General features: G+C 38.9%; 1 protein-coding gene across 1 annotated transcript in view; it reads right to left on the bottom strand.

Moving 5' to 3' along the window:
- Nucleotides 1-26,762, bottom strand: part of LOC307179685 (uncharacterized protein) — a gene marked incomplete at its 5' end in the record, with an annotated part of 406,491 nt that extends 379,729 nt beyond the window's left edge. Inside the window, 3 exons of the mRNA XM_079909232.1 lie at nt 17,028-17,491; nt 25,020-25,118; nt 26,709-26,762. Coding sequence (XP_079765358.1) covers nt 17,028-17,491; nt 25,020-25,118; nt 26,709-26,762 — 617 coding nt within the window. The remainder of the gene's footprint in view (nt 1-17,027; nt 17,492-25,019; nt 25,119-26,708) is intronic.
- Nucleotides 26,763-26,990: the final 228 nt, after the last annotated feature.

Here is a 26,990-nt window from a genome sequence, read left to right as displayed (position 1 = left end):
TTGCCACAGGTTTCCAGATCTTCCACAGACTTCCACTTTGTGGTCCCTAAAATCAACAGCTTCCTCCAGGCTGATGCATTGACTATTTCTCCAATCTCCCAGCCTCAGACTTCCAAGCCTTTGGTCTCCCAGGTCCTACCATATTCAGATAAATTCAAATTCCTTTATTAGAGCCCATATACAGATTCCTATATTAAAGAGCTCCTTTCCCTAATACTTGTACTAAATATTTTCCTGGCTGAATCCAGAGAGATGCAGACGATTTCACAAAGGAGAAACTCAAGCAAGGTTCCGAAAGCTAAAAAGGAGTTCATCAGGCAAACAAGCCACAGAAACCGTTCCTGGATGAGAGAAGAGCATGGCCATTGGATGCAAATTAATTGCTCTGCATCTATGAAGGAACAAAAAATACGCATGGCTAAGTGCTCCCAGAATTGTCCCTCTCTCCAGCCACTAAGACAGATGATGCATTTTCCTGCTTAGTTTTAGCTCTTCACTCAAATTCCAAGGAGTGGCCCAGCCTTGGGATCAAAGGTTGAAAGACAGAGGTCAGCTTGGGGCTTAAGGAGCCCCACTCATAGACAGCTCATCCGAGAATGAACTCAGGCAAGGTGAGCAGAGCCAGATGGGAAGACAGAAGCTGGGCTCTGATGGGGTAAATTGAAGCCTCATCTCCAGCCGTGATGGAAATTAGCTCATCTCTTGGAGTTCTCAGTCATGTGAAGAAAATGAAGAGGAAAACCTTCTTCCTATAAAACACTTTGACTTCTGTTTACATTCACTCAAAAACAGGGGTCCTGATTAATAACACCGTGTGTGAGAAAGGTAAGCTTTCGAGTTACTGTGAAATCGTTCCTTGGTTCCCACGCTGATGCTACAATCCCTACAAAACTGTACAAAAATGAAGTTTTATAAGTGACATTCATTTTTCAACAAATACTTATAGCGTCTGGCACTGTACTGGGCACTGGTCATTCAAAAAGACAAACAAAGATGCTTGTCCTTGAGGAGCTTACATTCCACCGGATAGAGATAGAAAATAATTGGGGAAAAAAGTCACAAATAAGTAAGTTATGTAGCATACCATACAGAGGTAATAGGTGTCTCCTTCCTCACCCCCAGCTGACCAGAAAGGAAAGAACTCACCAGTTTGTGACAACTGCTTGACATGCCCTTTGACCCAGGGATGCCCCAAGGTCCTACCGCCTGCCTCTCCCCAGTTACTTCTCTCTCTAACCAGCACCTCTTTACTCATATGGGTAGCTTGACAAAGGGCCCTTACAACCTGCTGTGGTGAATTTAGAAAAACAAATTCCCTTTTTGGTGGCATCTGCAAGTGCTGGTTAGGAACCAAATCCAATCAGGTGATGGTGAGTAGGAAATGTAGGGCCTCCCTACTCAAGGCACACGTTCTTTCCCTTCTGGAATCCTGCCGCTGCTTTTCTGATGACCCTGGCACCATCAGCTGGCAGGTGGAGAATCTCATTTTCTTCCGGGAGTACTCAGTGCTGTGACTATTAATAATAAACCTTCCTCTCTTAGGCTTGTTGTCCGTTACGTCATTAGCACAGCCATCTGGTACTTCCTTGGGGATCACAGTGAGTTTGGGCATTGGGCAGGTCCCTCTAGGGTTGACTGAAGTACACACCTATTACTTCATGTATCTGTTTACATCCTGAAGTCTTCTCCTTCATCCCTCCATCCATACCTTTAGTTAATGAATTTCCTCATACTTCACCAGGAAAAATGGAGCAATCACAAGATACCATTTAGCAGACTTTCCACCACGTCCATTACCTACCAGCTTCTGTTCTACATAATCAACTCTCCCATTTGTTAACTGAGATGAACATTCTGTGATCCTTTCCAAAACCAACTCCTCCACGTTTTCCCCAGGATCCCATCTCCTCTTGGGTGCTCAAACAATCCTTTCTTCGTCTTCCTACATCAACATTTTTAACTTCTAAATGGCTTATACCCACAACACAAACATATTCAGTTATTTCTGTCATCTAAAATTTTTAAATCTCATTTTCTATTGTACCTGCAAAGGAGCCTGAGAAGGAGTGTCCAGGGAAGTAGGAGGAAAACAAAGAACATGGACTATTGTACCGCATGTGAAAAATAATATTAGTAAAGGGAGAAGGAGTAATGGTCACGTCAACACTGCTGTCATATGAGAGGATGACATCCGGAACCAACAAGGGTCGTTCCCACATGGAGTCACTGGTGAGTCCTAAGAGCAATTCTGATGGAGAGGTGAGGGTAAAAATGTGATAGGAACATGTTTCATAAAGACCAGGGGAAGAGGCATGGGATGCAGAGCATTAGCTATTTCAAGGAACAAAGAAGTGGCGTGGTACTGAAAAGGGAAGTAGAGACATTGGTTTCACATAGTATCAAGGAATTCCATCTGGGGTAACAGGCAGAAAAGCAGCGTAGCTTAGGAGCAAGCATAGGAGACAGAAAAGGCAGAGTTAAGACAGGGCCTGGAAGGTCTTTTCTGATTGCTTCAAAATTTTTAGTGTAATAGAAAGCAAGCTGAGAGTGAGGACAGAAGATATGAAATGGTCTTCTTGGGAGAATCAATTCTGGACACACAGTATGATGCAAGTAGTCCTCTTGAGGTTCATGGTCAGGAATTCAAAGTGAGACCAGCCAACATGACTGTGTTTTCTTCAGCCCCAGTATAATGCAGGCATGGAACTGGGTGGAGAATTGAATTTAATCAGGTTGTAGGTTGGCCAAGCCAGTATAAGCAAGCAAGGTACAAAAAAAAAAAAAAAAATCTGAAATTATATGCAAAGGACTTATAACAGTTATTGACCATGCAATTTATGGTGGGTAAGGAACAAACACATGAAGCAGGTGAGGGACAGTTAAATGATAGTAACACCAGTGGATTAAGGGATCTTGGCGTTACTGAAAGATGTGGGGACTGAGTGTGAGCTGTCATGATAGGAAGTATAGTTAGAACAGGGTGCATGAAATTTAGGTTTTAGAAGGGCTATAATTATTGACAAGGTCTAGTACCATTCTTGGAAGCAGATGTCTGAGACAGAATGAAAGGCAAGGATGGTACATTCAAGTAATGGTATAAGTGAGGTCTTTCTCTTTAAACTTGTTGAGTACCTTTCTATTATTGGCCAGATTAAAGTCACAGCTCCATAGCATACGACACTAGGCCCTGGATGGTTTAACTCTCTCCACGTCCTATTCTAATCTAATCTCTCAGCCCTCTCTCATGTACCTTCAGAAATTCCAAACTACCTCAGTTTCTCTGAATGTCACTTTTCTTTTAGTACATCTTCATATATAAATTTTGCTCCCTCTGCCTGTAATGTTTTTGTTTTCCTTTCTCGCCAGACTGATAAATTCCATTATGCTCAATCATCTGTGATTTTTTTCCTGGTGATTTTATTTATTTACACATATACGCAGTATTTATGGTCTTATGCAAATACGACAAATATTGAGAAAATAGCCAGCTTACTCATGTTTGTACATTTTGTGCCTAAATGAAATGTCTGACACACAAAATAAATACATTTAAGATGAATAAATGGATAGATAAATATTAGTAATTTCAATTCTTCATAAAGTATTCATACTCCACTTCCTAACTCAGTTTAACTCTCATTTATGGCTATATCCTTATGAAATCAAAGGCCACTAGGCTGATTGAAAGGTACCTGCTACTATCAGAGAGGAAAAATCAGCGTCTCTTCTTCACATTCCCCCGTGGGCCAGACATCTTCAGATTGTCATAACCCAGAAGGCCAAACCTTCCTATAGCTCCCCTCCTACCTGAGCTAAGGTACACACTTACAACTCATTCCTACGATACATTCGGAAAAGCCCTGTTTCACAGAAGTCTATACATAAGACATGTTGCTTTGTTATTACAGGACGGCTTATATTGAATAATGCTATTAGATTTTTCAATAGAAAAATAATATTGTTAACTGAATACTGTAACTTAATTAGAGAAAAAAGAAAAACTGGGGATACAGGAGATATCCAGTAACTTCTGCAATTAATGTGCATCTTGATGTAGTGCAAAGGGAGCACGCCTGTAAGAAATACTACTCTAGCCACTAACCTTAGTGGGAAAAATAGCTAAAAGTGTCTGATACCGGAGATGTGAATCAGGTAACGTGTTAAGTAATGTAACGGAAGTCTCCCCAAGCCACCAGAGGCATAGCCAAAGAGGAAGTTGTAGCAAAATGGTTATTTTATTGTTCAGCCCCTTTTTCTTACTGAAAAGATAGGTGTGGGAGTTGGTACGTGTCTTATCTGCTGTATTGGTCCTGCCCTTGAGTCACTGCAATGACACTCATGACCAGGATATTTACAAGCTTCCCAGAGAATCCAAGGCTTTTTTTTAAAGAATACAGCAACTGTTGCTTCTCTATCTACAGACTGTGGGCAAAACATTAGTTCACATTTGGTCTTTGAGAGTCCTGGGAACCATAAAAGGGCCACGAGATGCCCTTGTCCTAAACCACCTGTCCCAGGAGGTAATTGCTCAAAACAGAATGGTGAGATCCCATCCACCTACTCCATGGAGACCTCTGGAATCGCTCAACCAAGCAAATAAGCTTCCTTCTTTCAATTCTCTCCCCAACTCAGGAGGAAGAAACCTTGGGTGAACCCATAAAAGAAATGTCCCAAGAGAAAACTTTAGAAATGCATAAAAATAGTGATGAGTGTGTGTGTGTGTGTGTGTGTGTGTGTGTGTGTGTGATATCTATAAGTAAGGAAAGAATCGATAAGAAAATATAAAGAAAATCCTCAGAGAAACTACATGGCGATGCCCATGAACTGAAACTGTGACTGACTGAGGGATTCTGCTGATCTCAGTAGCTTGGGCTTGAGTCAAAACACACGTGAGGACAGGCAAAGAGGCCTTGAGAAGTTTTTACTAAGAACTTCACATATACTTTGGATGAAGACTCAATAAAAGCATAAAATAGAAAAGAAAGAAAATCCCCACCAACGGAGGAAGACCAAAAGTAGTTTTTGCCTGTTTTATCCTGGGCTCTGCTCAGAAAAATTAAAAATCTCCTGGAAATTCATAAACACAACAGGCTTGAGGCATGAGGTTCAAGCATGATCTAGAAATCCCTACTTCAAGAAATCAACATTAAATACAGTCTGAGCTGCTGAGAAACCTGTAGTACCTGGAAAACACAGACGAAAACAACAACAAAAAACACCTCTTGAGGGTCGTGCCCTCTACATGACCCGAAAGTTTTACTGCAAATAAACTCTCACTAAAGATTTTCTCCCAAATCTTACAAAATATACTAGAAAACAACCCAACATTAGTGTGAACCGGTGGGCACAACAGGTAGCAGAAAGAAATACTGAAGAACTACAACTAATAGAACTATCAGATCTGAACAACGAGTTCAACTGACTAAGACATAAAAGCATTCATCAAAAACATAAAAATCCAGGCTTCCCTGGTGGCGCGGTGGTTGAGAGTCCGCCTGCCGATGCAGGGGACACGGCTTCGTGCCCCGGTCCGGGAAGATCCCACATGCCGCGGAGCGGCTGGGCCCGTGAGCCATGGCCGCTGAGCCTGCGCGTCCGGAGCCTGTGCTCCGCAACGGGAGAGGCCACAAAGAAAGGAGTTGTATCCAGAATATAGAAATCATTCCCTCAAATCAATATGAAAAGATACACAACTCAATCATAAAATGGGCCAAAAGGATATCCTTTCACAGAAAAGATATACAAATGACTACTAACATATGAAGAGGTGTTCACCCTCATTAGTCATCTGGGAAATTTGAAATAAAACCTCCATGAGACACCACTAAACATGCATTAGAACGGCCAACGCCGTTTTTGTGAATCTCAGGAAGAGATTCACAGCTGAGTTTGGGTGAGCATGTGAAGTAGAGGAAGTCACGAACAGTGCTAGAGGGTGTGTAAATGCATGCAGCCACTTGCAAAACAAGGCTTATTAAACTTGATCCGTGACCAAACAATCCCACTCCTGGTATATACCAGCGTTGCATCCACGTGTACCAAAAGACATTTTTAAAATATTTCTGGCAGCTTTAGTTATAAGTTCCCCAAGCAGAAAAAAAAAAAAAATCTATCAACATGAAATGAACGGATAAACTTGTGGTATATTTTATAAGTGAAATCCCATACAGTAAATGCAACGAATCAACTATACCTACACGTTCACAAACGTGTACGTTTACAAAAATAATTTTGAGCTAACGCAGCCAGGCGCAAAAGGATATACACGGTATGATTCCAGTTACATAAACAGGCAAGATCAATTTCCTGTAATATTAGAAGTCAGAAGTGGGGAAGAAAGAACAAGTTGCTGTCGTATGAGGCACCAGGGAGGGATGGTCATTTGAGGTTTGGGCAAATTTCTATTTCTTGACCTGAGATGTGTTTACATTGGTGTTATTAGCTTTGATAATTTGGGGGGTTGTACATTTATATGGTGTCTACTTTCATGTATGCATATCATACTTCAATAAAAAAAGATTTAAGAAAACAATATTTAAAACAGACTGTGTATTTTTTTTATTGTCTGCCTGTATGTACCTAGTTTATCTAGATATATTACATAAGTGATGATGGTTACACCTGATGATAATGTAGATGAAGGATTGGGCTGTCCAATGTGTTTGAAAATCACCCCAACTTTTAGGTACTTTCACACTCTACATGTCAAACTAGAAAACTTAAAACTTTGTTTTCAATTCAAACACTCCAATTATTTGGGAGGATCTTTTAGCTCTCCGATGTTTTAGATAACTTCTCCATTAAGAATCAGAGTGGTGCCTGTTGTTTGTGTTGCAGAAATAGAATTAAAACACAAAATCTCCCCTCAACTCAGAAAAACCTCCACTACAGTAGAAGAGAAAGAAACCAATTTTATTATTGAGTAAGCAGTAAACCAGAATGTGATGTGCATGGCACACGATCCAGTAAGAGACCGTGAAAACGAAAAGAAATCTCACCTTTCATAGAGCCAAGCAGATACAGCCCATTACACGCATGTTCTCATCATCAACAACAGCTAGTCCTCAAGTAAGAGGACTTGACAGCTCCATACGTCACATAGAGTTCACACACGGAGTTTACCTACCCACATAGTTGTGGCAACCATCTGTGGTAGCTAATTGGCTTTATCCAAAGGAAAAATAAACTTCTAATATCTTTATGAAAAGGGGTACTTTGCGGCTTGGAGTGAGGTAGCCACCAAGGTCAGACTTCCACCTTCCCATAGAGCTGGGAGCTAGAGGCACTTCCTTCCTTCATAATTACATTTTAAAGAGATGGTTCCTGGGACCTTGAGAAAGACAATCCTGGGTGATAAATCTAGCCAGAGGCTTATTTAACTTTTAAAAATATTTACATACATTTTAAAGAGATAGAGAAAGAACTTAATTACAAGTTTTCTAAAGTAAACACTTTAAGAAAATGGAAAGGAGAAAGTCTCTTCTCAACAGAGAGCACTAAGCCTCTTATTTAATTTGTATTTGCCTTTACCTTGCCACTTAAAACCTAATGAATGAAGAGAAAGGCTATCTTTAATAATATATTTGATAGATTTTGAATTTTTTACTATGTCCATATAGCATTTATCATGTATATAGGTATTTCAACTTACACGTTTATATACACGTATATGTGTAAATTATACATTTTTTAAAAGAGAACTAAAAGAAAAATGATAATTCAGTTCAGACATATAGAAAGTTAAAAAACTGAGTTTAATTGTTTCCAGTGTAATAGCTATAAGAATCCCAACTATTTTTCCCATTCACATGGCAACACTGAATCAGGCTAAATTCCTAGTGACAATTTAGAGACAAATTAATCCTTGTTAATTCAACAACACACTGTAATGAGCTACAAGGAGGGAGGCAGATGCAGATTCCGATTCGTGGCTGCAATCGCACCTCTGATTTTGTCATCACTGTATTAAAATAGCATTCTAATATTTTGAAACTCAGCATCTCCATTTTAAAAATACAGTAAGTCTAATTGCCAGCCTCATCAGGGTCTCACCTAGTTGATTAAACCTTACTGAAAGGTCTAGTGGGGAAGCTCCAAGCTGCTCAGTTGTCTAATAAGCTTGTATCAAGCGATTCCCCTCACTCGCAATACAAGTTCCAAGACACGAGGGACCTAGTTAGGGGATGGTTTTAAAAAGTGTCTGGTGAGCTTCTTAATTAAAAGAAAGAATCTCTGCTACGGTCAGTATGTGAATACTTTTTTAAAAGACTGCCACCCTTATTTCACTCCCAAAACCAATAATGTATACATGAAATGTGATGTTTTTATGGCTATGCATTTTGCTAAAAATTACTTTCAAACAAATATAAAATACTCAGTGAAACACAGTTCTTTACTTAACGCAGGGCAACTAAGACCTTGATAGAAGCAAGGAAGAAAGAATGGATTATTTTTTTCTTGCCTTCATCTATGATGGTAATTAAACAATACAAAATATATATATATATTTAAATGTATACATATAAATTTTACACATAAAATGTTATATTTTATATATATATATTTACATATATACAGAGAGAGAGAGAGAGAGACTACAACATAAATCTCTTCAGCAATATATTCCAAAATCTCGAGGCACTTTACTCTGAAATTCTTTTTAATAAAATCAAGTTATATTATGCCAAATTAAATATATTTAGATTTTCTCTTGTTATTTCTTATGTAGAATAAGAAATACTTACTCCGTATCCATCTCACTCCTATACATCCTTAAAAATTCAGATTAAATCTCTATTTTTCTAAATATAGGTTTTTCACTTGCTCCAACCCATTGAACCTATTCTCTGAAATGATACACAATGATCAGCCCACATCTCACAATTTAGTCACCACTGACTAATGCTGTAGCCTCATGCTGTTCTGTAATTGTCTTATTTTCCAGAATAGAGTATAAATTCCTAGAAGATTTTTCTTAATCATCTCGTCACAGGTAAACTATTTCAAATTGACCCAGTCCTTTAAACATCAGTATGACATTCTTATTAAACTTCTTAAATCCTCAGCATTCCTTTTATGTCTGACTCATACCATTCTCAGAAATGTGTCTCTCCCGTGGATCGATTGCGATTGCACACATTTTTAAAGTAGGACCAAACACTAGAGTCAAATCTAGCTTTTGAATTTCATGCTATTTTTACTTGCACAGTTATAGCCATTTATTTCGTATTATTGTTGTTATGTGTCCAGGTTTCTGTTTGTTTGCTTATTTTCCTGTTGCAGTTTGGTTTTCCTTCCCAAGAATTTTTGTTCTCAGTGAGCTTCCCTTACTTCCTTTATGGCTGTGGTTCCATTTTCAAGGGTCATTTTATAATCATTCTATCACTAAAACTGACAGTTGATAGAGTGGCAAAGGGAAGAGTTCAGATTGGTAAACTGGATGAAAGACAAGTCACCAGAATTGGATTAAATGCATTTAAGTCTGAAGGAATTCAAGGGAAAAATAGAGGAAGCACGAGCAAAGATGTAACACCTGTCATTGTGAAAGGTGCTTGTCTCAGAGCCCTGACCTGCAAGAGAATCACCAGTCAAATCTTAGCCCTGTCTCCATGGGCAGAATTAGGGCTACAGATGGCCACCCCACTTTCAGCAACCAGAAGCATCTGGCCAAGCGGCATGTCTTTATTCCCCAGCCCTGTTGACTTGCAGGATCTGAATATTGTCTTGATTCCCTAAGTTCTGTCCCTGAATCCCATCTAACCCTTCTCCCCTTGCTATAAACTACACCAGAAAATCAGGTTCCCCACAGGCTCTCTCTACGGAGAGCTTACATGAATCTTCTCTCAGAAATTTGATGTTTCAAATGGGGAAGTGAAACATCCTTGAGACCATCATCAGGAGACCAAACTCTACCCCCAAGATTCCCACCACCCCACACTACTTGTTATTTGAAAGATTAAGTAGCCACAGGGAAGGATTGGTATGGAGCCATCAGTGAAATGTTCTTGGAGTCATTGCTCCACAGAGCCCCCCCTACATAAAGTTTACTTTTAAAACAGAAATAGTCACAGGTGTAGAAAACAAACTTATGGCTACCAGGGGGAAAAAGCAGTGGGGGGATAAATTGGGAGATTGAGATTGACATATACACACTACTATGTATAAAATAGATAACTAATAAGGACCCACTGTAGTACACAGGGAACCCTACTCAGTACTCTGAAATGACCTATATGGGAAAAGAATCCAAAAAAGAGTGAATATATGTATATATATAAGTGATTCACTTTGCTATACAGCAGAAACTAACACAACTTTTAAAATCAACTACACTCCAATAAAATTTTTTAAAAAAATGAAAGATAACATATCACGTCTTTAAACTTCTCTAGCAACAAATACCTATCAAATTTGTAACAGTTCACATAGGATTTAGCAAACTCATTTACTTTAATTATTCTTGCCTGTCTCTTCTTTGTTTTCATTTTGTATTTTTGTTGGTTTTTTTATTGTTCTGTTTTGGGTTTTGTGTTGCATATACCCTATGAGTTCATTAAACCTCTTCCTCACATACTCAATACTCAATACTGTTTTTGTTTGATGTTTTGTTTTGTTGATGTTATTTTGAGCAGAATAATGATAAGGGATGCCAGATGCAGTGTCCGCCATCAAGGATGCGGGGGCAAGCAAGAATCACCCCGCCAGCAAAGGACCTCACAACCAGCGCAGCTGACCAATCCACAGACGACGAGTCATCCTAGGTACACAGAGCAATGATAAACCCAGCATGGGCAGGGTGATGGTGCAGCGGGATTAAACAAACCTGAGAGAGTCACAGAAAATTTCCTGGAGAAGGTGACAGTTCAGTTGAGCCTAAAACAGTGATAGGTAAATAGGGGATGTTATTTCTCTTCGTGAAATACGAAGAGAGGGAAGTGTAAATAAAAGTTTAGTGGTCATAAGCAGCTCTGAGAATGTTTTGTATCATTGATTAACACACTGCAAAAATTGTATGCTCCTCTCTGAACTGGTTTTGTCTACCATTCAATTTCAGTATGAGATGCGCCCCCCCAAAAAGGAAATGGTTACACCGTAAGGGCTATCCTGCTGACAGAGTAAGTCACAAGTGGATAAAGTTATTACTGGTTACAAGACAGATATGTAAGTTGGTAGAAAACTTATAAAACATTATGTGTTAACTCTGGAAACATTCTCCACTCAGCACACAATTCAATTCTACCAGTAAACAACAAAAAAATTATTTGAAAGGTGAATTACGTTTTGTCTAAAAACTGGGACCTCACTGAATCTCTTGTCCTACAAAGTGAGTTGAGGATACATACTTTGTTTCTTTTGCCTTGTAAGGGACATCTCGCTTGAATTCGATTTGTATGTGGATGAAACGTTCAACCTGCTAATTTACTGGTTAATATTCCCTTTTGCCATGTACCGGCAAAAGATAATTGGCAGTAATGTGATTTAAACTTACTTGAATTTGTAGCTGTTAATTGAACTTTCATTTTTAGTAACTCTGCATCACAGCCTAGAAATAACTGAATTCACAAAACATGCTCCCAAATCTCCTTCTGAAGAAATAACCATCAGACTGGGAAAGTTTCTGTATCCTCCCTCCCATCTGGAACCTAGGGGATCAACTCTAAGTAACCTGTAGCATTATCATCTATACCCATGATCTGGTGATTATGGAATGGGCTACTTATCTACTTATCTCTCAAGGAAAGGAGAGTACAGCACGGTTAGAGGAGGAGCCATTAATCCGAGGAGGGGACTCTGAACTAATTTCAGTGAGGGATGAATGTAGTCAAGAGGTGATTTTAAACTGTCATGATGAAGAAAGCAATCAGCTGATGCAGATTTTAGACACTGTACCAGGAACAATAATGAGAAAAGAAGATACTTAATCACATTCACAAAAGAATTATAGGAATACATAATTAAAGCAATGATAATGAGCAATAAAACTCTTGGTGAGATATCTTTCAAATATCACTAGCAAAGGAGAGTAAGAAGCAAAAGAGACACTGTCGTCTGTGTTAGTGATAAAGATTTTGCATAGAAGTTCAAGAAGACAGTGGGTAAAGACAGAAAATTCTACAGCTAAATGCAAGTGGTCACTGGATTTGTGAAGAAGGGGTTTAACAAATTTGCAGGGTGTACACTGTACAAAAACAAAAACAACAACAAGAAGACATTTAGTATTTTAATATATCCTAAGAATAGGGGAGTAGCAGCTAGGAATTTATACATGAAATTGAGGAAAAATTGTAGAAAAAGTAAATGTCTTTCAAAAATGCAAATGTTAGCACAGAGAAGCAAAACAAAAGATCTCATGGATTAGAGAGAAAAAATGGAAAGCAGGTAATTTTGTAGATAGAAGTATTAGTAAGAGATTAAACAGAACATGACAATGAATGAAATACCTTCACTGCCGGAAATAAATGTCACAAAAGTATAGGTTCTCTAAGACCTAAAACTCAAAAATTTTTCTTTACAAAATGGAAGTGAGGACAAGGTAGAAATAAGATTTATAAGCACCCAGAGACCAAATATTATGGAATAATGTATGCAATAAATAGCAAAATGCAAGGGAATTAAAATCATAAATAACAGTGATATTCGCTAGATATCCAGTGTATAGTTATACATGTATTTACATATATGTGTATAGTATATTTATACATATATTTACATATACGTGTAGATCAATAAACAAATTTATTTCATCATTCCTGATGTCCTCTGTGTGTGTGTGTGTGTGTGTGTGTAGAATAAGCAGCAACATACAAGGGAAATAACATGCCATGTTTGCATGTATACATGCATGTATGTAGAAAATATAATGCTGTATGTGACAGAGATAGATATGCATATAAAGATTACATATATAAATGAGGATTAATACTCTTAGTACCCACCAGGTGCCAATTACAGTTTTAAGTGCTTTATACATTAACTCCTTTGATCCTTGTAATTACCCTATGAAGTGTGTGTGAGGTAGGTCCCACTACGGCTCCATTTTACAGAAACAGAAACACAGCAAGCAAACATGCTTTAAAAAATAGTAAGTAGCGGGCTTCCCTGGAGGCGCAGTGGTTGAGAGTCCGCCTGCCGATGCAGGGGACACGGGTTCGTGCCCCGGTCCGGGAAGATCCCACGTGCCGCGGAGCGGCTGGGCCCGTGAGCCATGGCCGCTGAGCCTGCGCATCCGGAGCCTGTGCTCCGCAACGGGAGAGGCCACAACAGTGAGAGGCCTTCGTACCGCACAAACAAAAAAAAAATAGTAAGTAGCAAAGCTGAGATTCTGAACCCAGGACACCTGGCTCTATGGCCCTATTAATTGTATTAATCCTATTATGCCTGCCGCTTCCCGCGGTACAAAGACGGCTGTGTACAGCAGACCAAATTTCCTTCAAAGGAAATTAACAACATTTTTCAAGAAATAAAAGAGGAAATCCAAAATGTCAGCCTTTAAATCGTATTCCTTTCCACTCCCCAAAAGGGATTAAGTGTGATCACAGACTTCACGTAAAGTTCAGCATCGACGGCACAGCAACTGTAAACAGCGGTTTGCCAGGTGAGGGACCACTTAGTCAAGATGCATATGCCTTCACGTATCCTAGTAACCTGGACTTGATGAAATCGACCCTGGAGCCCTCCGAAGCTACTGACTGAACCTCAGTGTCTTTACCTATTATATTCAAAGACTCACTGAGGAACGGTAAGATCCCAGAGTCTGAGCAAATGCAAACATGTTACCCACTTTACAAAAATAAGTAAGTACATTACGTTACCCTGAGGAACTATACACTAGTAAACCCAAGGGAGGACTGAGAAAGGTTCTGCAGCAATAAATGACGGAATCAATGCGCAAGACTTCCACAGTTCCGGGGGGTGATGAGTAGGAAGGAATATATTCATCAAAATGGGTAATAGCTCCCAACTGTGCTAGCTTCCTCCTTCTTTGAAGCAAAAAACTGAGTTTCTAAATGTATTGTGGGGTGTTGAGGATAGGTGGAGAAAGTATGGGTGAAATTCTCAACTCTATTATGTTTTCAAATGTTTTCACACAAGTCAGTTTCCCTGGCAAATGTTCTATTTTCACCTTCTTATTTGTACTTGTACGTTTTCACTTTTTCGATAACAGTGCTTTTAAAATATGCACAGGGATTTTTTCATGGCCTAAGAACATAACAATAAAGTATAACTCAGTACGGAAATTTCTGGAGCAGGTATGCTGATTTTCCCCCTCATCCATTCACTATACTTAAAAATTACCACGTGCGAGTCGACGATAACGAACACAAAATGAACACAACCCCTGCTCTCAAGAAGCCTGCAGGCTGGTTGGTAGGGAACAAAACAAAACAAACAAAAGAACCCTGGCGTTGGGGTGGGTAAGAGATGGGAGAAAAGATGTCCAGGGTGCTGCCCAGGGGCGGGGTCAGTTCAGGTTTTACTGGAAACTGGTATATAAAACGCATAACAAAAGGTGAATTAAAATGCCAATAAAATTTAAAAGGAGGAAGGAGAGGATTTAAGGGAATGCTTTCAAGGGAATGTAAAGTCCCCAAGATATGAAACAATTTCATGTGTTTGGGGAGCTGAAGTTAGTGAAACGGTTATGTGATTTTCATCTGTTTTATTTCCGCTTTAGGAAAGAATTAAGCTTCTGTCATATATGGACATAGGGTGTGATTGTCACTGCCGGTCCCTCAACCACCCTTTAAACCTATTGCTTCAGAATCTCTTGCGGGAGAGCCTAAGAAACTGCCTTTCAGGCAGCGTCCAGAGGTGGCTTTCTGCGTGGGGAAGTTAGAGTGTGATGCAAACCAGTCTGCAGTGTTTTCAGAGGTTTTCAATCAAAGCTCTTCTCCATTCTGTGCAGCAGTGTATCAGACTGAGGGTAACGTGGCCTCAAGATTGGACCCAGAAATCAAGGTAACATCAAGATAGGCATGCGTGTAATTGAACAAATCGGCCTGCTTGGTGGAATCCTTCATACTGATTATATATTGATTATAATTTGGAGAACAGCTGTAAAAAACTAAAACAATCCATTTAACATGCATAGTTAATACTCTCTTGTTCTTTATGATCGTTATTAGATAATACTTGAGTCTTGAGGCCTCTCCTACAAACTCTTAGCTTCAGATACATGCGATGTCTTTCACTCTCTGCATAGGGCTGTTCACATGTTTTACTCATTTACTCAGCAGAATTCTTTACCTGTGGTCAGATACCAGCCTGCCAAAACCTTGTACGGAAGACAGAAAAGAGAACCCAATTGAATATTCTGCAGGAATGATAGTCTGCTAGAATTTTGTTCTTTTAGGACCCGTATCATGCAACAAAGTTCAAATAAAAGACACTTATAGTGAAGTATTTTTACTGTCCTCAAAAATAATTATACTTGGATAAAAGTTAAGCTAGCTCTCCCTAATTGACAAGACGGCATAATAAAATTCAGGGACAGAGAAGGGTGACGGTCCATATTTCTGTAACGTTCTTGATTTGAGGAGAACCTTTCACTTACTCCCCGTCATTCAAACTTTTTCTGTTTATTAGGGAAGAAGAGTGGCAGGGGTGTACTGGAGTGGCTCGGAATGGATTGGAAAGAAGAGAAAATAACAAAATATTTGGGAGTTTTGTGAGGTTTACCACCACTGGTAGTCTAACTGTGGCCAGAGTGGGAGTGTTTACATCACAGAAAATCACAGGGTTTTTTTCACTTTTCTTTTCCAGTTTACTAGGACATCAGTGCTGTGTACTTGACAGCACAAGACTTGGAGGTTTGGTGAATGTAAGCTTAAATCTTTACTCTGCAATCACTCCCTTTTTGAATTTAGGTAACCTATTTGAACTTCGGTTTAACTTCTCCCTGAAAGGGATAAAGTTACTTATTTTGATAGAAAATTAACTTTATATAAAATAACTTTTGGTTAGAGGGTTTAATCATTTTAAAATGACACCTAGTACACCCTGCTGGCCTTGTAAATTTTGCCCCTTGTGTTTTAATATAATGAATAGCCTACTGTTAAAATTTTCCATGGCCTTTGTCACCGATAATTTTTCAGATTTGAAAAAGATAATTGCTTCAAAGCGTTGTTTAGAATGTCAGACACCTGATGAAATTACAAAGCAAGACATTCTGAAGAAAAATTACTCAGAGAGAAGTTTCAATAGAGGCAACAAATTTTTTTCTTAAAATTTGCCTTAAAACACATCGAAGTAAATGATTTAAAAAATGTTTAATCACAAAAGTTAGTAACCAAACATGAATGATTACTGTTCATTTCCCCTAAGAAAATGTATTTCCTTTGCTCTATAGCGGAGCTGGTAATCAAGCTCCCGTTATTTCATGCGTACATTGTTAAGAACTTAAAACTTGAGAGCAAGCAGTGGTGAGGATGTTGTTAAATTTGAAGTTTGTGAAAGGGATGCACATCACAGCTCCATGCTAGTGGGAAGAAATGTATGACTAGACACTAAAGTACTGAATGCACAATGCAACAATATCATGAAAGAAGCAAAGGTATTGAAGACACATCCTTCCACGCTGGGAAATCAATTAGCAGCACTTCCCAAGAGAACTTTCTGCAATGATGAGAAGGTTTCCGAGCTATGCTGTTCCACATGTTAGTCAACAGCCACAAACAGCTTTGGAGCACTTGAAAATGAGAATAGTGCAAATGAGGGAGTGAAAATTTTATTTTATTAAAATTAAATCAACTTAAATTTAAGCCTAAATATCTTTATGTGGCTAGTGGCTATCCGTGACAAAAGTGCAGAACAGAGACGAGGGGAAGATGGCGGAAGAGTAAGACGCGGAGATCACCTTCCTCCCCACAAATACACCAAAATACATCCACACGTGGAACAACTCCTACAGAACACCTGCTGAACGCTGGCAGAAGACCTCAGACCTCCCAAAAGGCAAGAAAGTCCCCACCTACCTGGGTAGGGCAAAAGAAAACAGAAAAAACAGAGACAAAGGATAGGGACGGTACCTGCACCAGTGGGAGGGAGCCGTGAAGGAGGAAAGGTGTCCACACACTAGAAGCCCCTTCGCGGGTGGAGACTGCGGGCGGCGGAGGTGGGAGCTTCGGGGCCGCGGAGGAGAGCACAGCAACGGGTGCGGAGGGCAAAGCGGGGAGATTCTGGCACAGAGAATCGGGGCCGACCGGCACTCACCAGCCCGAGAGGCTTGTCTGCTCCCCCCGCCGGGGCGGGCGGGGCTGGGAGCCGAGGCTCGGGCTTCGGTGGGAGCGCAGGGAGAGGACTGGGGTTGGCGGCGTGAACACAGCCTGCAGCGGGTTAGTGCACCACGGCTGGCCGGGAGGGAGCCCGGGGAAAAGTCTGGAGCTGCCGAAGAGCCAAGAGACTTTTTCTTCCCTCTTTGTTTCCCGGTGCGCGAGGAGAGGGGATTAAGAGCGCTGCTTAAAGGAGCTCCAGAGACGGGCGCGAGCCGCGGCTAACAGCGCGGACCCCAGAGACAGGCATGAGACGCTAAGGCTGCTGCTGCCGCCACTAAGAAGCCTGTGTGTGAGCACAGGTCACGCTCCACACCCCCTTCCGGGGAGCCTGTGCAGCCCGCCACTGCCAGGGTCCCGGGATCCAGGGACAACTCCCCCGGGAGAACGCACGGCGCGCCTCAGGCTTGTGCAACGTCACGCCGGCCTCTGCCGCCGCAGGCCCGCCCCGCACGCCTGCCCCTCCCTCCCCCCGGCCTGAGGGAGCCAGAGCCCCCGAATCAGCGGCTCCTTTAACCCTGTCCTGTCTGAGCGAAGAACAGACGCCCTCCAGCGACCTACACACAGAGGTGGGGCCAAATCCAAAGCGGAGCCCCTGGGAGCTGTGCAAACAAAGAAGAGAAAGGGAAATCTCTCCCAGCAGCCTCAGGAGCAGCGGATTAAAGCTCCACAATCAACTTGATGTACCTGCAACAGTGGAATACCTGAAAAGACAACGAGTCATCCCAAATTGAGGAGGTGGACTTTGAGAGCAAGATCTATGATTTTTTCCCCTTTTCCTCTTTTTGTGAGTGTGTATGTGTATGCTTCTGTGTGAGATCTTGTCTGTATAGCTTTGCTTCCACTATTTGTCCTAGGGTTCTATCCGTCTGGTTTTTATGTGTGTGCTTCTTTTTCTTTTTTAAAAAAAATGTTTTTCTTAAAAATTATTTTTTATTTTAATAACTTTATTTTATTTTATCTTACTTTATTTTATCTTCTCTTTCTTTCTTTCTTTCCTTCCTTCTTCCTTCCTTCCTTCCTCCCTCCTTCCCTCCCTTCTTTCTTTCCTTCTCTTTCTTTCTTTCTTTCTTTCTTTCTTTCTTTCTTTCTTTCTTTCTTTCTTTCTTTCTTTCTTCCTTCCTTCCTTCCTTCCTTCCTTCCTTTCTTCTTCTTCTCCCTTTTATTCTGAGCCGTGTGGATGAAAGGCTCTTGGTGCTGCAGCCAGGAGTCAGTGCTGTACCTCTGAGGTGGGAGAGCCAACTTCAGGACACTGGTCCACAAGAGACCTTCCAGCTCCACATAATATCAAACCGCGAAAATCTCCCAGAGATCTCCACCTCAACACCAGCACCCAGCTTCACTCAACGACCAGCAAGCTACAGTGCTGGACACCCTATGCCAAACAACTAGCAAGACAGGAACACAACCCCACCCATTAGCAGAGAGGCTACCTAAAATCATAATAAGTCCAAAAATAAGTCCACAAATAAGTCCACATAATAAGTCCCCAAAACACACCACCAGACGTGGACCTGCCCACCAGAAAGACAAGATCCAGCCTCATCCACCAGAACACGGGCACTAGTCCCCTCCACCAGGAAGCCTACAAAACCCACTGAACCAACTTTAGCCACTGGGGACAGACACCAAAAACAACGGGAACTACAAACCTGCAGCCTGCAAAAAGGAGACCCCAAACACAGTAAGATAAGCAAAATGAGAAGACACAAAAACACACAGCAGATGAAGGAGCAAGATAAAAACCCACCAGTGCAAACAAATGAAGAGGAAATAGGCAGTCTACCTGAAAAAGAATTCAGAATAATGATAGTAAATATGATCCAAAATCTTGGAAACAATAGAAAAAACAAAAAACATTTAACAAGGACCTAGAAGAACTAAAGATGAAACAAGCGATGATGAACAACACAATAAATGAAATTAAAAATACTCTAGATGGGATCAATAACAGAATAACTGAGGCAGAAGAACGGATAAGTGACCTGGAAGATAAAATAGTGGAAATAACTACCACAGAGCAGAATAAAGAAAAAAGAATGAAAAGAACTGAGGACAGTCTCAGAGACCTCTGGGACAACATTAAATGCACCAACATTCGACTTACAGGGGTCCCAGAAGAAGAAGAGAAAAAGAAAGGGACTGAGAAAATATTTGAAGAGATTATAGTTGAAAACGTCCCTAATATGGGAAAGGAAATAGTTAATCAATTCCAGGAAGCACAGAGAGTCCCATACAGATAAATCCAAGGAGAAATAGGCCAAGACACATATTAATCAAACTGTCAAAAATTACATACAAAGAAAACATATTAAAAGCAGCAAGGGAAAAACAGCAAATAACACACAAGGGAATCCCCATAAGATTAACAGCTGATCTTTCAGCAGAAACTCTGCAAGCCAGAAGGGACTGGCAGGACATATTTAAAGTGATGATGGAGAAAACCTTCAACCAAGATTACTCTACCCAGCAAGGATCTCATTCAGATTTGATGGAGAAATTAAAACCTTTACAGACAAGCAAAAGCTGAAAGAGTTCAGCCCCACCAAACCAGCTTTACAACAAATGCTAAAGGAACTTCTCTAGGCGAGAAACACAAAAGAAGGAAAAGACCTATAATAACGAACCCAAAACAATTAAGAAAATGGGAATAGGAACGTACATATCGATAATTACCTTAAATGTAAATGGACTAAATGCTCCCACCAAAAGACACAGATTAGCTGAATGGATACAAAAACAAGACCCATATATATGCTGTCTACAAGAGACCCACTTCAGACCTAGAGACACATACAGTGTCTACACATACAGTAAGGGGATGGAAAAAGATATTCCATGCAAATGGAAACCAAAAGAAAGCTGGAGTAGCAATTCTCATATCAGACAAAATAGACTTTAAAATAAAGACTATTGGAAGAGACAAAGAAGGACACTACATAATGATCAAGGGATGGATCCAAGAACAAGGTATAACAATTGTAAATATTTATGCACCCAACATAGGAGCACCTCAATACATAAAGCAAGTACTAACAGCCATAATCGACAGTAACACATTCATAGTAGGGGACTTTAACACCCCACTTTCACTAATGGACAGATCATCCAAAATGAAAATAAATAAAGAAACACAAGCTTTAAATGATACATTGAACAAGATGGACTTAATTGATATTTATAGGACATTCCATCCAAAAACAACAGAATACACATTTTTCTCAAATGCTCATGGAACATTCTCTAGGATAGATCATATCTTGGGTCACAAATCAAGCCTTGGTAAATTTAAGAAAATTGAAATTGTATCAAGTATCTTTTCCGACCACAACGCTTTGAGACTAGATAGCAATTACAGGAAAAGATCTGTAAAAAATACAAAACACATGGAGGCTAAACAATACACTACTTAATAACGAAGTGATCACTGAAGAAATCAGAGAGGAAATCAAAAAATACCTAGAAACAAATGACAATGGACAAATGACGACCCAAAACCTATGGGATGCAGCAAAAGCAGTTCTAAGAGGGAAGTTTATAGCAATACAATCCTACCTTAAGAAACAGGAAACATCTCGAATAAACAACCTAACCTTGAACCTAAAGCAATTAGAGAAAGAAGAAAAAAAAACCCTAAGTTAGCAGAAGGAAAGAAATTGTAATGATCAGATCAGAAATAAATGAAAAAGAAAAGAAGGAAACGATAGCAAAGATCAATAAAACTAAAAGCTGGTTCTTTGAGAAGATAAACAAAATTGATAAAACATTAGCCAGACTCATCAAGGAAAAAAGGGAGAAGACTCAAATCAATAGAATTAGAAATGAAAAAGGAGAAGTAACAACTGCCACTGCAGAAATACAAAGGATCATGAGAGATTACTACAAGCAGCTATATGCCAATAAAATGGACAACCTGGAAGAAATGGACAAATTCTTACAAATGCACAACCTGCCAAGACTGAATCAGAAAGAAATAGAAAATATGAACAGACCAATCACAAGCACTGAAACTGAAACTGTGATTAAAAATCTTCCAACAAACAAAAGCTCAGGACCAGATGGCTTCACAGGCAAATTCTATCAAACACTTAGAGAAAAGCGAACACCTATCCTTCTCAAACTCTTCCAAAATATAGCAGAGGGAGGAACACTCCCAAACTCATTCTATGAGGCCACCATCACCGTGATACCAAAACCAGACAAGGATGTCACAAAGAAACAGAACTACAGGCCAATATCACTGATGAACATAGATGCAAAAATCCTCAACAAAATACTAGCAAACAGAATCCAACAGCACATTAAAGGGATCATACACCATGATCAAGTGGGGTTTATTCCAGGAATGCAAGGATTCTTCAATATATGCAAATCAATCAACATGATGCACCATATTAACAAATTGAAGGAGAAAAAACATATGATCAACTCTATAGATGCAGAAAAAGCTTTTGACAAAATTCAACACCCATTTATGATAAAAACCCTGCAGAAAGTAGGCATAGAGGGAACTTTCCTCAACATAATAAAGTCCATATATGGCAAACCCACAGCCAACATCATCCTCAATGGTGAAAAACTGAAAGCATTTCCACTAAGATCAGGAACAAGACAAGGCTGCCCACTCTCATCACTCTTTCAACATAGTTTTGGAAGTTTTAGCCACAGCAATCAGAGAAGAAAAGGAAATGAAAGAATCCAAATTGGAAAAGAAGAAGTAAAGCTGTCGCTGTTTGCAGATGACATGATACTATACATAGAGAATCCTAAAGATGCCACCAGAAAACTACTAGAGCTAATCAATGAATTTGGTAAAGTAGCAGGATACAAAATTAATGCACAGAAGTCTCTTGCATTCCTATAAACTAATGATGAACAATCTGAATGTGAAATCAAGAAAACACTCCCATTTACCATTGCAACAAAAAGAATAAAATACCTAGGAATAAACTTACCTAAGGAGACAAAAGACCTGTATGCAGAAAATTATAAGACACTGATGAAAGAAATTAAAGATGATACAAATAGATGGAGAGATATACCATGTTCTTGGATTGGAAGAATCAACATTGTGAAAATGACTCTACTACCCAAAGCAATCTACAGATTCAATGCAATCCCTAACAAACTACCACCGGCATTTTTCACATAACTAGAACAAAAAAATGCACAATTTGTGTGGAAACACAAAAGACCCCGAATAGCCAAAGCAATCTTGAGAACAAAAAACGGAGCTGGAGGAATCAGGCTCCCTGACTTCAGACTATACTACAAAGCGACAGTAATCAAGACAGTATGGTACTTGCACAAAAACAGAAATATAGATCAATGGAACAGGATAGAAAGCCCAGCGATAAACCCACGCACATATGTTCACCTTATCTTTGATGAAGGAGGAAGGAATGTACAGTGGAGAAAGGACAGCCTCTTCAATAAGTGGTGCTGGGAAAACTGGACAGGTACATGTAAAAGTATGAGATTAGATCACTCCCTAACACCATACACAAAAATAAGCTCAAAATGGATTAAAAACCTAAATATAAGGCCAGAAACTATCAAACTCTTAGAGGAAAACATAGGCAGAACACTCTGTGACATAAATCACAGCAAGATCCTTTTTGACCCACCTCTTAGAGAAATGGAAATAAAACCAAAAATAAACAAATGGGACCTAATGAAACTTAAAAGCTTCTGCACAGCAATGGAAACCATAAACAAGACCAAAAGACAAACCTCAGAATGGGAGAAAATATTTGCAAATGAAGCAACTGACAAAGGATTAATCTCCAAAATTTATAAGCAGCTCATGCAGCTCAATAACAAAAAACAAACAACCCAATCCAAAAATGGGCAGAAGACCTAAGTAGACACTTCTCCAAAGAAGATATACAGTCTGCCAACAAACACATGAAAGAATGCTCAACATCATTAATCATTAGAGAAATGCAAATCAAAACTACAATGAGATATCATCTAACACCAGTCAGAATGGCCATCATCAAAAAAACTAGAAACAATAAATGCTGGAGAGGGTGTGGAGAAAAGGGGACACTCTTGCACTGCTGGTGGGAATGTGAATTGGTTCAGCCACTATGGAGAACAGTATGGAGGTTCCTTAAAAAACTAAAAATAGAAGTACCATATGACCTAGGAATCCCACTACTGGGCATATACCCTGAGAAAACCATAATTCAAAAAGACTCATGTACCAAAATGTTCATTGCAGCTCTATTTACAATAGCCTGGAGATGGAAACAACCTAAGTGTCCATCATCAGATGAATGGAAAAAGAAGATGTGGCACATATATACAATTGAATATCACTCAGCCATAAAAAGAAACGAAATTGAGCTATTTGTAATGAGGTGGATGGACCCAGAGTCTGTCATACAGAGTGAAGTAGGTCAGAAGGAGAAAGACAAATACCATATGCTAACACATATATATGGAAATTAAGAGGAATAAATGTCATGAAGAACCTAGGGGTAAGACAGGAATAAAGACACAGACCTACTAGAGAATGGGCTTGAGGATATGGGGAGGAGGAAGGGTAAGCTGGGACGAAGCGAGAGAGTGGCATGGACATACATACACTACCAAATGTAAAATAGATAGCTAGTGGGAAGCAGCCGCATAGCACAGGGAGATCAGCTCGGTGCTTTGTGACCACCTAGAGGGGTGGGATAGGGAGGGTGGGAGGGAGGGAGACGCAAGAGGGAAGAGATATGGGAACGTATGTATATGTATAACTGATTTATTTTGTTATAAAGCAGAAACTAACACACCACTGTAAAGCAATTATACTCCAATAAACATGTAAAAAAAAAAAGTGCAGAACAGATTTTTAAAATGTGTTCATGCTTGTGTGTGTGTGTGGGTGTGTGTGTGTCCAGATGGTGGTAAGGATAGAATAGTGTAAGCCGTAATTGTAACATTTATATAACAGGCTACAAACCTCATGTTTCTTCCTCATTTTAAAGCTATGTGGGACTCATGAGTCACATCTCTTAAAGTGCCTTATTTCATGTCCTGTCTGCTGTAAAGCTGTGAAAAGAAATGCGCTTTCAGGCTTAGTAAGTGGCTTCATAAGTGTAATTTTTGCGCTATAATGACTGATCGTAGGTAAACAGTAAACAAATAATATAATGTATTTTCTCAACAAATATTAAAGAATACTTGTGTTTCCAAAGCATTATTGTGTGCAGTCTATTGAAGGAACCAGTAACATTTAAAAATCATTTTTAGACTCTCCTTTTTATAATTTACTTCCCTATAATGTAAAAAGTAGAAGATATTTCTTCTGCCAGCTCTATTAGTCTTTTCTCTCCTTCATGGTTTTCATAATAGACAATATTTACAGTTAAAATGAATAAAAGTCTATCGTAGAATTTTCAATCTAGAGATTCCAAGTTTTATTCTTTAAACTAGTGGTACAGCTAGGACCTCGGGGGGATGAATAAAGATGAGTGAATAACTTTTGATGATCTCTTTCCTATTTACAAATATGCTGGCATCACAGCACATGATTCATACCAAGGTACAAACTACCTAAATAAATGCATGCTTTTAAAAAGTCTTTACATCTGTTAAAAAAGGAAGAGCATTAAAAAAAAAATCAAATGTCAGTATGTCATTAATATTAAGAAAAATGAGCTTAGCAAGGTTCAATATATGATGAGAGTTTTTTCCTTGACATTTAACCCATCATATTAAAAGCTTCTTCAAAGAAAAGAAATATCAGCTTGTCACCTGGAGATCAAAATTGAGCTGTTCTAAGACAAACTGCTGTTTCTTCCCTATGATGAAATTCATAGGATGGACAAAAATGTCAGGATAAAAATAGACCACCTAGGAAAAAGAAAAAAGCCATCAGGAGAAGAAGTATAGCTATTGTTATAATTACAACTAAAAATAATTTAAAAGCCAGTTATTTTTCCCTAGTAACACATAAAAAAACACATAGCACATTGATTTATACTGTTAAATACTTATGTGAGAATAAGATGTGATAAGACAATGCTTATGGTAGCCTGTGGGTTTAATTTTAATAAAAGATGAATCATGGAAAATGTGGTATTTTAAAGGATTGCAAATATTTTAACTTATACTATGCAAAGAACATACCACAAACTGGCATTTCAAAATTCCGGGATAACAAAAAGGAAGACATATATGAATATTAAATAGCATGCAAGATGCTGGAAGGTTGGGTACAAAATAAACGTATCTTATAAGGAAAATCTCTGAAAATCCAAGAGTGACAGAACAGTAAATAAATCTAAATATAAAACTTATCTTGGATACATGCCATAGAACAGCAGCAGACAGCTCAAGATGAAATCTATTACTCCCAAACACATTCCCCCAAAGAAAAGACTGAATATTAAAATAACAGGCTTTTCTGTTTCTGTGAAATGGAAGAATATGAATTTGGGCAGATTTTATGAAACGCAAATACTGTTCACCACTGGCCACCCCATATTATTAATTGTTCAGTTTTCAATGTTATATTCTGAGAAAACTATTAGCTACTTTCATGGAGACTTTATCCTGTAGGTTATATTCCAGTATTACCTAATGAGATTTCAATGCTTGGCAAATGAATACAGTTATCAGTCATATTTGGATTTTACTTAAGAACTATGATTATCACTTTTTATAACTCATTTTCAATTATTTAGGGATGCATTTTCTAGTCTTCTTTATTCTACACTGCTTTTCCAATCCATATTTCTCCTATACAGTGAATAATGCAAAGAGAGAAGTTCAAATCAGGTATGGGCCAAAATTCACTGTGACTTTAAAGAAAATAAATGTCATAGTATGTGATACACCTGGCATATCAGATTGGCAAAATATTTTTTAATTTTGTAAAAGCATTGGATTTAGATTTTAACAGTGAAACAGAGAAAGAAAGGAGGAAGTGCTTAATGGATTATTTTGGGTTGTGCATAAAATGTGTTACAGAAGGAATAACTAGTGACCAAGCCCTCAGAAACAAAGAAAAATAATAATAAAATAAAGTGTAATTCTGCACAAGCTAGACCTAAGACTTGGTATATTTTAGCTTCCCAGAGTGAAAATATTGGCTAGTATTAGAAGACCAGAATGGCAGACTTGTCAGTTTTCCAGTTTATGATGATAGAAACGTTTTCCATATCTGTCGTGTGTTTATGTCATCGTGAAAACATACAAGAAAATTGCCTTAACCAGAGATGGTCCATATCACATTCAAAAGTGTGTAACATTTAAAAACCTAATACGCAGGAAAATTTAAGGGTTAACACTGAACGTTCTTCTCAGTTTTGCAAAGGGATTTCAAAACAAGATTTAGAATAGAGTATGTCTGTGTGATCAGTTGTCTTTATGTTTTAAAATATAATTTAACACGATATTTGATTTTCACCACAGGTTCATATAACTGAATTAAACACTTACACAAGTCATGTTTTCACTTTTTTCAGTCGACATTAAACTCTGAGTATCGGCCATGTCAGTGAAGTATTCCATAGTAAAGGACAAACACATTTTGCTTTTTTCACTCCCCTGATAATAAATACCTAAGTTGCCTCCAATTTTCTACTTCCACAAACATAATCAGTCATGTCCCTGCTTGGAACTGAGGACTAGATTTTCAGAAGTATAATAACAAACATTGGATTGTTGAATAAGATATAAGCATTTGTAAATTCACTACTATGTATTTCCCTCCAAAAAGGC

This window comes from Stenella coeruleoalba (assembly GCF_951394435.1).
Source record: "Stenella coeruleoalba genome assembly, chromosome: 21".
Classification (NCBI taxonomy): Eukaryota; Metazoa; Chordata; class Mammalia; order Artiodactyla; family Delphinidae; genus Stenella; species Stenella coeruleoalba.
Note: the sequence above shows the minus strand (reverse complement) of the source record. Positions and strands in the feature narration are given on the sequence as shown.